Genomic DNA, 14,495 nt, shown 5'->3' with positions numbered 1-14,495 from the left:
CTTCTTAAATGTCTAAAATAATCCTCTACTTTCAGAAAAAACCTAAAACTGGAATTTTCAGACCATACATTACAGAAGTGGTTTGAGGAAGAAAAACAAAACAGAATTCTAAGCAGAGAACCCATACCCAAGAAAAGATTGAAAAAAAATATTATCAGGTTAAAAAGATTTATATTTTTTTAAGTTTAAAAAAAATTGTTCAGTGTCATTGAGGCTTCCCTACCATGACTCGCTTTTCCGTCTACCAACTAGATAAAAGGCCTCCTACTGTACACACACAAGGGCAAACTGATTTTCCCCCAAAGAAAAATTGTAAGCACCCCTGAGAACATTAAAGCAGAGGGTAACATAGCATTAAGAGAAGGTAATATAGCATTAATCTGGGTTTGAATCCCTGCCCCAAACTTATTTCCCCTTGAGCAAGTTAAAAAAATCTCACTTTTCTCATCTAAAAGTGAGTTATTAAAATTAAATCTACCTCACAGGGTGTGAAGATTATATAACAATTCATGTATTTAGCATGGGTGCCTGGTACATGATAAGCATTCAGTAAGAAGCATGTGTACTACCAGCACAAAATATGCCTATTCTCAGCTGTAACTTTTAAAAGGATCAATTTCAAGATTGAGTAATTTAAACCCCATCTCAAAGAGAATTCAGTAGAACACCAGAAATAATGTAGCACTAGGCAGAGTACTGCATTACTTCAAAGCGGTCATTAACCAGAGGTGTATATCAGAATGGCTTAAAGAGCTTTTGTCAAAGTCAGAAGCCCAGGCTTGATCACAATTGAATCAGGCTCTCCAGGACTATTTATATATGAAACAAATATGAAAAGTTCCCTAAGTGGCTCTGATGTGAGTCACAGGTGAAGAATTGCTGTCAAGATGATAAAATTATTGGTGCTTTAATAAAAATTACCCAGTTACTACTTAATCAAATGTTAAAAAATGTCACTAAAAAGACTCAGGCAGATTAATGTAGGAGCTAGCCAAATAACCAAAATGAATCGGATAGAATTAATATTTGTGGAAACTATAAGCAAGAGATCCCAATCTTTACAGGTTTGTCCTATTCAAATATATAGATACGCAATTTTAAATCAAAACCATGTCACCTCCCCACAAGTGTCACTCCTACTGAAATAAGCTTTTGCTGCATTAAAGTGAACTATAAGACAGGAGTGCCAGGGTGGCTCAGTCGGTTAAGCATCTAACTTTGACTCAGGTCATGATTTTGCAGTCTGTGAATTTGAGCCCCACATTGGGCTCTGTGCTCAGAGCCTGGAGCCTGCTTTGAATTCTGTTTCCCTCTCTCTGCCCCTCCCCCACTCACATTCTGTCTCTCTCTCAAAAATAAACATTTTAAAAAATAAAAAAAAATGTTTAAAAGTGAACTTTAAGACATACGTCATTAGCATTAAATTCCTAACTTGGCCCTCACATGATTAGTTTTAATACACTTCCAAAGCAAGCTTTTTCTTTCTTTTTTTTTTTTAAAGTAAACTCTATGCCCAATGTGGGGCTCAAACTCATGACCCTGAGATTAAGAGTTGCATGCTCTACCAACTGATCCAGCCATGTGCCCCTAAACCAGGGCTTCCCAACCTTAGCACTGGTTGATATTTTGAGCTGGATAATTCTTGGGGACAGGTGGGGCACACAGGTTGTCCTATGTATTATAAGATATTTAGCAGCATTTCTGGCCTTTATCCACCAGATGCCAGTAAAACTCCGTATTACTTCAGTTGTGATAACCAAATTGTTTCTAGACATTAGCAAATGTCCTCTGGGGTGAGAGAGCAAAGTCACTCCCCACTGAGAATCACTTCCCCTAATGAATATTTCTCCTGCCTGGCTTTCTTCAGACAATTTTTTTTTTTTTTTCTGAGCTAATGAGTTATTTAATTTCTTCATACAGGACAAAGTGAGCAGACCCCCAGAAAGGACTGGCTGGTGTTTTCTATTGCAAAAAGCAGCAATGATGTTAACTTGCACAAGTACTTCTCACTTAGCTATCAACAACACATTGGCAGAACTGGGTTTGAATGCCATTCAAGCACTTACCAGCAGTGTGGTCTTGAGCAAGTCACTTAACCTCTCCAAAGGTTTCATCTGCAAAATGGGAATAACAATATCTACTTTGTAGAGTTGCTAATGTTAAAGATAATTTAAGTAAAATAGTACTTATGCCTGACACACAGAATTGCAACAAACGACAGCTGTTATTGTATTACCATAAAGGTTTATAGCAATGAAGGATATTGTACACCCTCCACAATGCCTCTATCAGTACTCCAACTTCATTGTGCATTAGAATCACCTGTGATGTTAAAAACTGAAGATGCCCAGATCCCACCCTCCAGGAGGTCCAGGGACAACAAAGAGAAAAACTGGCTGAGATTGTTACGTTAAACTTGACTCTGTTGTATTTTCATGCTGTTGTAAAATTTTGCAGCATTCTAAGACCCAAGAAAGAAGCAATTCATGAAAATAACTGAACCATATAAAATATTTGTCATAGAGAACAAAAACTACTTTCAAATAATGACGTTTTAACAGTTTATTTTGAAGGTCATTTTAAAAACAAAGTTAAAGACAATCTGAGAAAAAAATTGCACAGAATACACTCATTAAATAAGTATTGTGATTAAATCAAAATAAGGGAAATGTTTTCTTCTGCAATTCCGGAAATAAGTTCTGTTGTCCTGAAGGTTCTTATACTTCCAAAAGGGGGGGAAATCTTGGCAATTAAAGCTGCCTCTTAATCATGTAAATCTACAGTAGAAACAAAATTTTTTCTGTTCTTCCCAATAAGTCAGTTTCGATCTTCAAACTGTGCCTTGTTTTTTAAAAGATATGATGCTAGAAATTCAATGGGATTTGGTGGTCTGGAAGGGAAAAGAAATCCAAAATTTAGAAATTTATATTCTAGGTGTATTAATTTAAATGTATTATTCCATTAACAAAAAGACATCTTTTTAAATTTAATTTTCATTTTACACTCAAAGGCCATTTGTAGTAAATATGGTAAGTGAAACAGACAAGCAAGTTAATCAACAATATGATTTAAAGAGGCTGAGATTTTTGTATGACTTAAATCTGGTTATAAACTCAATTCTAAAACACAAAGTTTCAAAAATGTAATGTTTGACAGTGGGATGACGATTACCCAGGATATTGAAATAAGGACTTAAAGGGGTCACCACGGAGAACTCTGGGGTGCTGACAGTACTCAGTTTCTTGATCTGACTGCAAGTTTTGTGGGTATGTTTGGATTCTGAAAATTCAAAGTGTACACCTATGACATGCAGGATTTTCTCCACAAGTATCATCCTTCAATAAGAGTACAAAACCAATATAGGAAAATGGCTGTAGCATCACTGAGACGAGTGGATGAACTCCCAAAAAACGAATCAAAGGAATCAACATTCATTTGGACAAGTAAGTTCTATTATATTTTAAGTCACCTGTATTTTACTTCAAATATTTAAATCAATAATAATTCTAACACTGCTACCCTACAGCACACCTGAGAAGTTAAAACATATTTTTTAGAATTAAGAGGTGGGAGAATGGGGAACTGGAGAAAGGTGGTCAAAAGGCACACACTTCCAGTTACAAGATGAATAAGCACCAGGGGTGTGATATCTGACACGATGACCTCGGCTAACACTGCTGTGTGAGAGACAGCAAAGTTGTTGAGAGTAGAATCTTAGAGTTCTCATCACAAGGAGAATTTCTTTTCATTTGTTTTTTTCCTTTTTATTGCATCTATGTGAGATGAAGGATGTTAACTAAATGCACTGTGGTAATCATATCACAATATATGTAAATCAAACCACCGTGGTATATACCTTAGGCTTATACAGCGATATATGCCAATTATTTCTCAATAAAACTAGGAAAAAATGTTAACAGAAGATGTCATTTCCTATTTATCACTTTTCCATAGATTATGCTTGCTGAAAAAAGATGAAAGATGAAAAATTGGGGGAATCAGATATTTAAAATCCTACTATGAAAAGGCGTATTTAGAATTCATTTACAGTGATCTCAAAACATTCCTTTACCATTTTAAATAGCCTTTTGAACTGCCTAGACATAAACAACATTTTTCACATAATATTTATGGTTAATTTCATGAATAATTTTGCCAGAATTCCTTCCTTAAAAATGGTCTTTAATAATAGCATGTTACTTAAAAACTTCTTCAAATTTTTCCTTCTAGTATTTAAAGTAATATTTATAATTTCTAATATATTGGATTTCTGTAAAGAACAAGAAAATATAAAAGATGCCCATATTTTAATTGAGAGAATTAGAGCCGAGACATAACTTGCAGTCATAAATAAATCCTCTTTTATACATATAACTAATTTATAAAAACATTTTCCCTATTAGATTTGCTTATACAAAAAGAATTTAGGTAGAATTACTAGGAAAAAACATGTACAGAAAAAACTGTAATGTTGCTAATAAATATAAATCAAAATACCTTGACAAGAAAAGTTAACAGTCACGCTGTTAAGACTATGATAATGGAAGAAACTTAAGGATAAGTTTTTGGATGGAAAAATGGTATTACGTGTCAAACACTATAAAAAGAGTCATGTTCCTCAAACTTGCAAATCAACTCTTGGAAATTTATCATAAGAAAGTAATGAAACAAAAGCAAAAGAGGCATGAAAACATATAACACGGGTTGCCTGCTAACCTATAATAACAAAGGAAATTGGACCTAAGAGCTCAACAATAAGAAAATGGCTAACTGCAATATTGTTATAATTTAAATTATAATCACAAAGCCTATGCAGAGATATGGAAAAAGTTTTAGTTTATAATATTAAGTAAAAAGGAGATAAAATTACATGTACACAATTGCTAATCTTTACAAATATGCATATGATCTAAGATCAGTAGAGATAAATGAAAGTGTCTTAATTGATGATATTAGGGCTGACTTATATTTTATTTTATTAACTGTTTATATTGCAAGAAATAATTAAACATAACTAATGAGATTTCACTTAGGGAAGCCTTTATTTTGCTTTCTCCAGGAACTCCATTTGCAGACACTATCTTACCTTTCTTTTGCAAGCACAGCCAGTCCCTGTAATAATATAGGCACAACTGTCTGATCCAGGTAGGCACGAGTTGGCAAAGACTGAAGATCCACTTTCTGTTTTGATGACTTTTCTGCATTAATCTTCTCATTGTCTACTATCCTCTAGTGGATTCAAAAAAACACGCATGTATATTACAAATAACTAGATTGAGTGCTAAACAAAAAATAATGGAAATATGACATGAGTAGAAAAGGCAAATCAATGACCAGAGAGTTGGTATGGTAGGGCAAATCTCTCTGCCAAAATAAAATCAGACCCATCTCTAAATTTCATTTAAGCCTTTCTTCTCTGAAGGCACCATAGTATCTATTCTTTTAATGTCTTATCTCTAGATTCTACTCTTTCTCTCTCTCCTTCTGTCTGTTTAGGAATAAATACAAGTGCTTTTTCTTTCTTTCATAAGAATACTTTCCTACAGGGGGCGCCTGGGTGGCGCAGTCGGTTAAGCGTCCGACTTCAGCCAGGTCACGATCTCGCGGTCTGTGAGTTCGAGCCCCGCGCCGGGCTCTGGGCTGATGGCTCAGAGCCTGGAGCCTGTTTCCGATTCTGTGTCTCCCTCTCTCTCTGCCCCTCCCCCGTTCATGCTCTGTCTCTCTCTGTCCCAAAAATAAATAAACATTGAAAAAAAATTTAAAAAAAAAAAAAAAAGAATACTTTCCTACAGTATGCTTCAAAAAATATGGACATGACACTAAGTAGCACTGAATCACAGTGAGAAAGCTAGTCCTGTTTCAATTCTTTCATCACAGGCAGTTATCAAGGATAAGTCTCACTTCCGTAGTAATAGGTGTGTAACACTTTAGCAACACTTGCTAAACTCTTAACAGAGAGAGCAGGCTTCAGGCTCAGAGCTTTCCAATAGCAATAGAATATAGCTAAAACTTATCCCCACCATTTCATATTCACTATTTTCTTGTTTATGGTTATCCTCTATCAAATGAGAATGTTTTTCCATTGGTTTCTTTTTTAAAGAAATACATTCATGATTTTTAAAAGTGAACAGAATTAAGAAAAAATATTAAGTAAATGATAGTCAAAAAATGAGGATCATATGGAAAAGATCATTAATATGATATTTAAATGATGTTTAAGTAACGACTTATACTATTACTCCTAGAAACCCCCAAATTTAGGTCTTTCACATAGATTCATCTGACATCTTTACTGAAAAACTTTGCATTCTTTTACAAATCGACCATTTTAGAAATTTAGAAATAAGTGGCTATCTACAAGACAAACCACTATTAAGAACACTTTCATTTAAATAAACTTTTGGGGCACATGGAGGACTTAGTTACTGAAGCATGCAACTCTTAATCTCAGGGTTGTGGGTTCAAGCCCCACGTTGGGGGTATAAATTACTTAAAATCTTTTTTAAAAAATGAACTTTTGGGGCGCCTGGGTGGCGCAGTCGGTTAAGCGTCCGACTTCAGCCAGGTCACGATCTCGCGGTCCGTGAGTTCGAGCCCCGCGTCAGGCTCTGGGCTGATGACTCAGAGCCTGGAGCCTGTTTCCGATTCTGTGTCTCCCTCTCTCTCTGCCCCTCCCCCGTTCATGCTCTGTCTCACTCTGTCCCAAAAATAAATAAACGTTGAAAAAAAAATTTAAAAAAAAAAAAAAAAAAAAAAAAATGAACTTTTGGGGCACCTGGGTGGCTCAGTCGGTTGAGCATCCGACTTCGGCTCAGGTCATGATCTCACAGTCTGTGGGTTCAAGCCCCGTGTCGGGCTCTGTGCTGACAGCTCAGAGCCTGGAGCCTGCTTGCGATCCTGTGTCTCCCTCCCTCTCTGCCCCTCCCCCACTCTCACTTTGTCTCACTCTGTCTCTCAAAAATAAATAAATGTAAAAAAAATTTTTTTAAAAATGAACTTTTGCTTCAATCATACTCAAACTGGATATAAATGAGTCAATGACAACAAAGAAACATTTTCTACACTTAGCTTTTTTAGACAATTTTATTTTGTAAAAAGTGGTAAAAAACAAAAAAAACTTTAATCATATACCTACAATATATATGTACTATGATTTCCAAAGACACTTCCCACAACTATGTCAGGCAACTACTCTAATCAGGCTCATGATTTTTCCATCTTATTTTGAGACTTAGTAAGATGATAATGTTCTGTACTTAATTAATGTATAAAATATCTATTTACTTGCTCATGGATTAATAAACTTACTGTTCCTCAGTAAATTTCAACAAATAATGCCCATATACGACAAAAACTAGTCAGTTACATGACATTCCAATACCTTCAATAAGGAGGCAATTAATTGCTTCAATTAAGCAATACCTGATTAACTCCTATATATCTTATAATAAAACCCCTTGACCAAATCCTCTCATCTTTCATTCAAACATTTAATGAATACGCACTATGTGCCAACTGCTAATGCTTAATTTTAGTTAAGCCAAAATCCTGAATTAATCTATTTATACACACACACACACACACACACACACACACACACACAAATCCACCCCCCTCCAAAAAAAGGTATAAGAAGTTAACGGTGTAGAACAATGATCACAAAAACAGGAGGGAAAAAAAAGGTGACCCCTATGATTGTCGTAGGCTACTGCTTCCTGCTAGAAAACATATAGGATGCAATGCAGAAAGAACCAAAGCAGAGCCCAGCAATCTCCCTAAGCTGAGAAGACAGACTTGAAACTTCAGGGAGATCAACACAACTACAATTTACAGGACAGTGTACTGAAGAGTACATGGAAAGGAGAGAAATGTGTAGAAAGACACCAAAGAGACTGCTTTACAGTCTTCAGGTGAGTATTTATCAGTGCATGGATGTAGGGCAACTACCCAAGGCTAAGGGAAAAAAACACCTAGAATAAGCAGGAGACAGAATCCCCAGAGCTCACACAAGACCAGGAATAGTTCATGTTCCTGTGACACAAAACTGGAAAACCACATAATATACGGAGCCTTGGGGGAGATGCAAGAGGAGGATATTAGGCCTCAATTAAAGGTCGGTCTGGTCTCACCTGGAAAAGCTTAAAGCAAACCTCAAAGGGATCAAATTGTTTCTCAGTAACTTAACTGTGTCCTAGACCAAAGCTCAAGAATATGTGAAGGAATACAAAAATAACCAGTACCCAACAAGATAAAATGCATAATGCCCAGCCTCCAATAAGAAATCACCAGGCATGGGGCGCCTGGGTGGCGCAGTCGGTTAAGCGTCCGACTTCAGCCAGGTCACGATCTCGCGGGCCGTGAGTTCGAGCCCCGCGTCAGGCTCTGGGCTGATGGCTCAGAGCCTGGAGCCTGTTTCTGATTCTGTGTCTCCCTCTCTCACTGCCCCTCCCCCGTTCATGCTCTGTCTCTCTCTGTCCCAAAAATAAATAAACGTTGAAAAAAAAATTAAATAAAAAAAAAAAAAAAAAGAAATCACCAGGCAAGCAAAGAAGCAGGAAACTACTACACATAATGAGGAAAACAATTCAGTCCACAGAAAGAGACCCAGAAATGATACAGATGATAGAATAGGCAATGCCATCAACCAGCTATTATAATATATTCCACATCTCCAAGAAGGGAAAGGAAAATGTAAATAAATTAAGCTAACAGTATTTAAAAATATTTGAAGAAATAATGGCCGAAATTTTTCCAAATTTCATGAAAACTCTAAACCCACAGATCCAAGAAACTCAATGAATCCTAAGCACAAGGCGCATAAAAATAATTAAAAAAAAAAAAAAACACACCAAGACATATCATAATCAAATTATTTAAAACCTGTAATAAAATTAAAAACACCAAGAGAAGAGACATTAAGTATGGAGAAGAAAAGACAGAAATGATTGCAGATTTCCTGCCAGAAATGTTAGCCAAAGACAACAGAACAAATCTATACCCAGCAAAAATATCTCAAGACAAAAAAATAAATTAAAAAAATAAACATAAAGACAAAATAATGCTTTTTTTAAGACACTCAGAAGCTCAAAGACTTCCTTACCAGTAGACCTACACTATAAGAAATGTTAACAGAAGCCCTTAAGGCAGAAGGAAAATGATGCCGGATGGAAATCTCCATCTACACAAAAGAATGAAGAGTCAAGATGGTAAATATGGTAAATGGTAAATAAGTGAGTAAATGTGAAATATTCCTTTTTCTTATTGTTTAAATCTCTTTAAAGACAACTTTTTAAAGAAAATAAAAATAATGAGGGGCACCTGGGTGGCACAGTCAGTTAAGGGAGCAGCAACACTTGATTTTGACTCCAGTCATGATCTCATGGTTCAAGAGTTTGAGCCCTGGATCCAGCTCTGCACAGTGAGCCTGCTTGGGTTTTTCTCTCATTCTCTCTCTCTCCCCACCCCCCGCTTGCACTCTCTCTTTCCTTCAAAAACAAATAAATAAACTTTAAAAAAATAAAAAAAATAAAAATAATGGGGGTGCCTGGGTGGCTCAGTCAGCTGAGTGACCGACTTTGGCTCAGGTCTTGAGCTCATGGTTAGTGAGTTCGGCCCTGCATCCGGCTCTGTGCTGACAGCTTGGAGCCCGGAGCCTGTCTTTGGATTCTGTGTCTCCCTCTCTCTCTGTCCCTCCCCGACACACACTCTGTCTCTCTCTGCCTCTCAAAAATAAAATTTAAAAAATTTTTAATAAATTTTAAAAAAATAAAAATAAAAATAATGAGTTATGGTATTTATAAAATATGTAGAAGGTATATAACAATGGCACAAAGGCCAGTTGAAAGACAATGGGAGAACACTGTCGTTAAGGTTCTTACACTGCACACTAAAAGAAATAATACCACTTGAAGGTAAATTGTTAAGCTAGACTTGCATGCTATAAACCATAAAGCAAGCCCCCAAAAAGAAATTAGGAAACAAAATGGAGTAAGACAGAAAGTAGCAGCAGCTGTAGTGGTTTCCAGACTTTCAGATATCACAAACAACAAATTCAAAATTACACAATTAACGAAGGGACCAACATAGGGAAATGAACCCTATTTTCCAAAGTAAAAACTTACAAATAAACAAATATATTATTTTACTACCACCATTAATTCATAAGAGAATGGGCATTTTTTAAAAACATTTTTTAATGTTTATTTATTTTTGAGAGAGAGAGAGAAGGGAGGGGTGGGGAGACAGAGAATCCGAAGCAGGCTCCTGGCTCTGAGCTGTCAGCACAGAGCCCGACGTGGGGCTCACACTCACGAATTGAGTGATGGTGACCTGAGCCACCCAGGTGCCCCAAGAGAATGGGCATTTTTAAATTATAAAAGCAGGAAGACCAATCACCAAACAATGTATCATTATCAAATACTCCCTCCGCTCATTTTTTCCTCACTTTTCCATGCAAATTGGTCTGAGGACTTGAGAGAAACACTTTGGGAAACACTGCTGTACCGTATCACGGGTCTGCCTTCGTACACAAGCACCATCACAGAAAGATTGTGCTGATGCCTTAAAAGAAGTTTCTTAAAGGAATAGAACACAAACTGGTGTAATTACTTTACACAAAGTTTTCTTTTGTGTAAATAGTAGCTGCTACTATTATTACTTTGCTTGGAAATACTCCTGCACTCATTTATCCAAACTTAATCACTGGCAAGGTCTTTCCCTATTTTTTTTTTCTCCCCCAATAAAACATACACATCTCCTGGAAGCCTCTATTTTCCTAACCAATCCCACCCAGCCTTGGCTAATTCATTTGCTCTAGCATTTACTCATTCATTTACAAAATAACTTCTACTTCTTTTAATTTTTGTTGTTGTTTATTTATTCTTGAGTGAGACAGTGCATGAGCGAGGGAGAGGCAGAGAGAGAGGGAGACACACAATTTGAAGCAGGCTCCAGACTCAGAGCTGTCAGCACAGAGCCCCCACATGGGACTCGAACCCAGAGCGGTGGGATCATGACCTGAGCTAAAGTCGGATGCTTAACCCACTGAGCCACCCAGGCACCCGTAACTTCCACTTTTAAACAACCTCCTAGCACTTATATGCAAAAGCTCTGGGAAAGTATATCCACTTGTGTATGTTTTTTGTGTGTACTCTTTGAATTCAGACTTCAATGTGTAAGACAAAAACAATGTCTATTATGTGTGTTACAGCTTCCAAAGGCATCTACTACTGAACGCAAAAAGAACACAACACTTATTCATTCCACCAGCACACTATTCTGCTACAAAGACAATGGGTGTAATTTTAATGCGCAATTTTTCCAAAGAATATCCCAACAGATTCATCAATAGCCACCAAGCAAAAACGATTCTAACAGTCTCCATTGGTGACGCATGTTTGTTTCTTTATATCACTTTCAGAAGTTCAAACTCTTGACTCAAAAGTAATTTGGACTTCTGTATACCACGAAGCATTAGTACCACTAATAAAACAAGCTACCCATAACTTGATACTGTTTGGTTCATGCTGAGATAAAAGTTTTCCCTTGTGCAAAGCAACCTGGTAAAAATGGATCCTAAGTTTTCTCCAGCACATAAGAGACGCTCAGAAACGGCAAAAGAACTGGGCGAATTACCTCAACATTGTCTGTAAGACCGTACTCAGAGTGAGGGTTTTCTGCAACCTAGAAAACAAAACACAGGTCACTGAGACACGAGCCGCCCCTTCTCGCTGCACACCGCCACCCTGAAGCCAGGGCCTCCTGGTACCTGCGTCTGTCCCTCCAGCATCTGCTCTGGCTCCATGGCGGACCCTGCAAGTCACAATCCCCGGAAACCAGTCTTGGAAAACAAGAAGAACGGCGAGTTACCCGGGAGATTTCAACACGAAGATGCCAGGATGGAGTCCAGCCCAGCCCAGCCCCCGACCCCGCCCCTCACCCCCACCTGGGCGCGGGAGCACCCGGAGCAGTAGAGGAGCAAGGTGGGACAGTCCAAGACAGGGCGCCCGCATCAGGTCCGGAAGCTCCGCGGTAGTCCCAAGAACCTAGAAGAAGTGGGGAAAGGGGGAAAGGGAGCTGATTACCCGCGCCCAAGCCGCTCGTTCTTATGAGCCCTGCACCGCGCCACGAACTCCCAGCACAAACCGCTTCAGCCGTAAGTGACGGATGTCGCACGACTGCCGCGCCTGCGCAGAACTCCCCAGCCGACCTGGGGCGGGGTGGTACTTTGATCCTGTCCTGAGTTTACGTTGCACTGTGCGGTCCGCAGTGTCCTGGTCAAAATGTGGCCCAGGAGGTCGCGAGAGACTCGTCCTTCAACTTGCCCACTCAAGGCAAGAGCCAGCCCAGCTGCAGACCCAGTGACCACCGCAACTGGCAGGAGTTCAGCCCCGCCATGCCGCGGTGCTGCCTGAAAGCTTCTGCCGAAGCCCTTCCGCGCGGAAGCAAAATCACCCACCCGCTGGGTGGTTTTTATTAAAAAAATCAGACCTAAGCTAAGCAGTCTACGAAAGAATGTCAGTGTTTTACTCTAAACAGATGGGGGAAGAAGCAGTGTTAAGGGGTTTCATGGTAAGCTCTGGTCAAGTCCTTAAATCTGTGAATATGCGATGTTAAAGCTATTTTACACTTGTATCAAAATTAGCAAAAAGCAACCTGCTTTCCAAAGTGTGATACTATTGATACTATCGTATTTGTAAAAGAAACACAAAGGATAATATGCCTCCTACATACAATTTGTAAATAGCAAACAAGATTGTTTTAATTTCAATAAATTCCATTTATTTTAATGTAAATAAAAGTGATACACTGAAGTTCCTACCTTTGATTCAACAATCCCATTTGTAGCTGCACTTGTAATATGAAAATTTGGAAACTTCATATGGAATATTTAGAGACTAAATATGTCATTTCAACATAAAGGAATGTAAACTATTAAAAGTCATTACTCTAGAAATACAGAAATATTTATGATTATAATATTACATTTTGAAAAAGGTAGAATACAACTTTATTTTGCTACTCTGCAAAAACTGAATTGATAAAGATCTGAAATAAATTTGTTTAGTAACTAGACTTGTGGGTACATTTTTAAAGTTTAATTTTGTAAAGTATACTTGATTAGTATTGTAATTGGTGGTAGTTACCATGTGGCACTTTGAGGATTTTTCATGTAGGACTGATGCAAAGATGTGGATGCATAAGTGTAGGAAATAGAAATTGACAACTACATATATTAAGATTAAATACTTTTCAGGCATGGGAAATAACAGCAAATAAGTCTAGAGAATAGTTGGGAAACTTAATGTGCATTACTATATCAGCATATATCCATACATTTCCCAAAACACAATAGGTGCATAATAAATATTTCCAAATTCCAGAAAGTAACTGAGAGCTGCTAATTTATATTTTCTAAATACCAACAGTTTTAGTAAAATGGGAAGCTAGACTGAGCTCCTTCAAGGAAGGGACCTTGTCCTATATAACTTAGTACTTCATAAGGTTCACAGCATATATGGAGTTGATTCATAGTCAAAGCTGAGTATGAATATATATGCTGAAACTACTAAAGACTATATATATCTTTGTATATATGCGTGTGTTTGTGTGCTCTCTCTCTATATATACACACACATATATACATATGTGCTGCTCCTTTTGGTAAATACATGCACACGCGCGCGCGCACACACACACACACAAACACACACACACAATTAACTATCAGCCAGGTTTCTCTCAATCTAGAAGAGACTTCTAAGTATGGTTTACAAAAAGCTTCACTAAAATTTTTACATTTACAACTTTTTGAAAAATTCAGAGAAAGACATAGCCACAGAGAGGTGGGAGAAAAACATGACAACTACAGATGATTTAAATGAACTAGCACAAAAGTGATAGGAAGTGTAAAGTTACTTGAAGAGACTGCAGAATGCTGAGTGCTTGTATGAAATTAAAGATTCTAAAGAGGATGGGCCCTGAGAACCATAATTATGACAGAAATTTGCAATAACGTGTACTCTCTAGAGAGGGATAAATGAAAAGAATGAGAAAAACATTGAACTCTTATTTGAACTTGGAGTACCAAACTTGGTTCAGCACTCTCTCATCTGCTTCTGTTATGTCCTTCCATTACAGCGCTTACCTCATTCTGCCTTATATATTGTTTGCAGTCAAACACAATTAGATTCTTTAGTTCTTCAAAGGGAAAAATCTTATTACATTCATCTTTGTATTTGTTTCTTATATTCAATAAGTTTTTTTTTTCCAAAGAAGTGAATTTATAAGGAAAGCAAGCACTTGCGCCAAAGCACTACTCTAGACTTTCTGTCTTTCTTGCGGTTTTAGGGAGACAGTAGTTTAGAGATTCTAGAACTAGAATTCTAGAATCTAGAATAATAAAGACAAATTACTGTGCTTGAACCTTTTTATAGACTTGATGCAAATCCCATTTATAAAATATTAACCTATTAGATGATACTATTTGGAATAAT

At 37.4% G+C, this 14,495-nt stretch overlaps 1 protein-coding gene across 3 annotated transcripts; it reads right to left on the bottom strand.

The window, feature by feature from the left end:
- Positions 1–2,547: 2,547 nt before the first annotated feature.
- Positions 2,548–14,164, bottom strand: DPY30 (dpy-30 histone methyltransferase complex regulatory subunit). 3 transcript variants are annotated; one of them, XM_045447236.1, is made up of 6 exons: positions 14,147–14,164; positions 11,945–12,044; positions 11,768–11,839; positions 11,635–11,682; positions 5,087–5,229; positions 2,548–2,890 (listed from the first exon to the last, which is right to left on the bottom strand). In XM_045447236.1, the coding sequence occupies exons 3-6, from the start codon at positions 11,801–11,803 to the stop codon at positions 2,818–2,820; spliced, it is 300 nt and encodes a 99-aa protein (XP_045303192.1). In that variant the 5' UTR covers positions 11,804–11,839; positions 11,945–12,044; positions 14,147–14,164; the 3' UTR covers positions 2,548–2,817. The 3 variants fall into 3 exon arrangements, with proteins under 3 accessions (XP_045303192.1, XP_045303191.1, XP_045303190.1); XM_045447235.1 differs by lacking the exons at positions 11,945–12,044; positions 14,147–14,164 and adding an exon at positions 12,084–12,190; XM_045447234.1 differs by lacking the exon at positions 14,147–14,164 and having other exon boundaries at positions 11,945–12,162.
- Between the last annotated feature and the right edge of the window lie 331 nt (positions 14,165–14,495).

Source organism: Leopardus geoffroyi, chromosome A3 (genome assembly GCF_018350155.1).
Source record: "Leopardus geoffroyi isolate Oge1 chromosome A3, O.geoffroyi_Oge1_pat1.0, whole genome shotgun sequence".
Lineage (NCBI taxonomy): Eukaryota > Metazoa > Chordata > Mammalia > Carnivora > Felidae > Leopardus > Leopardus geoffroyi.
Note: the sequence above shows the minus strand (reverse complement) of the source record. Positions and strands in the feature narration are given on the sequence as shown.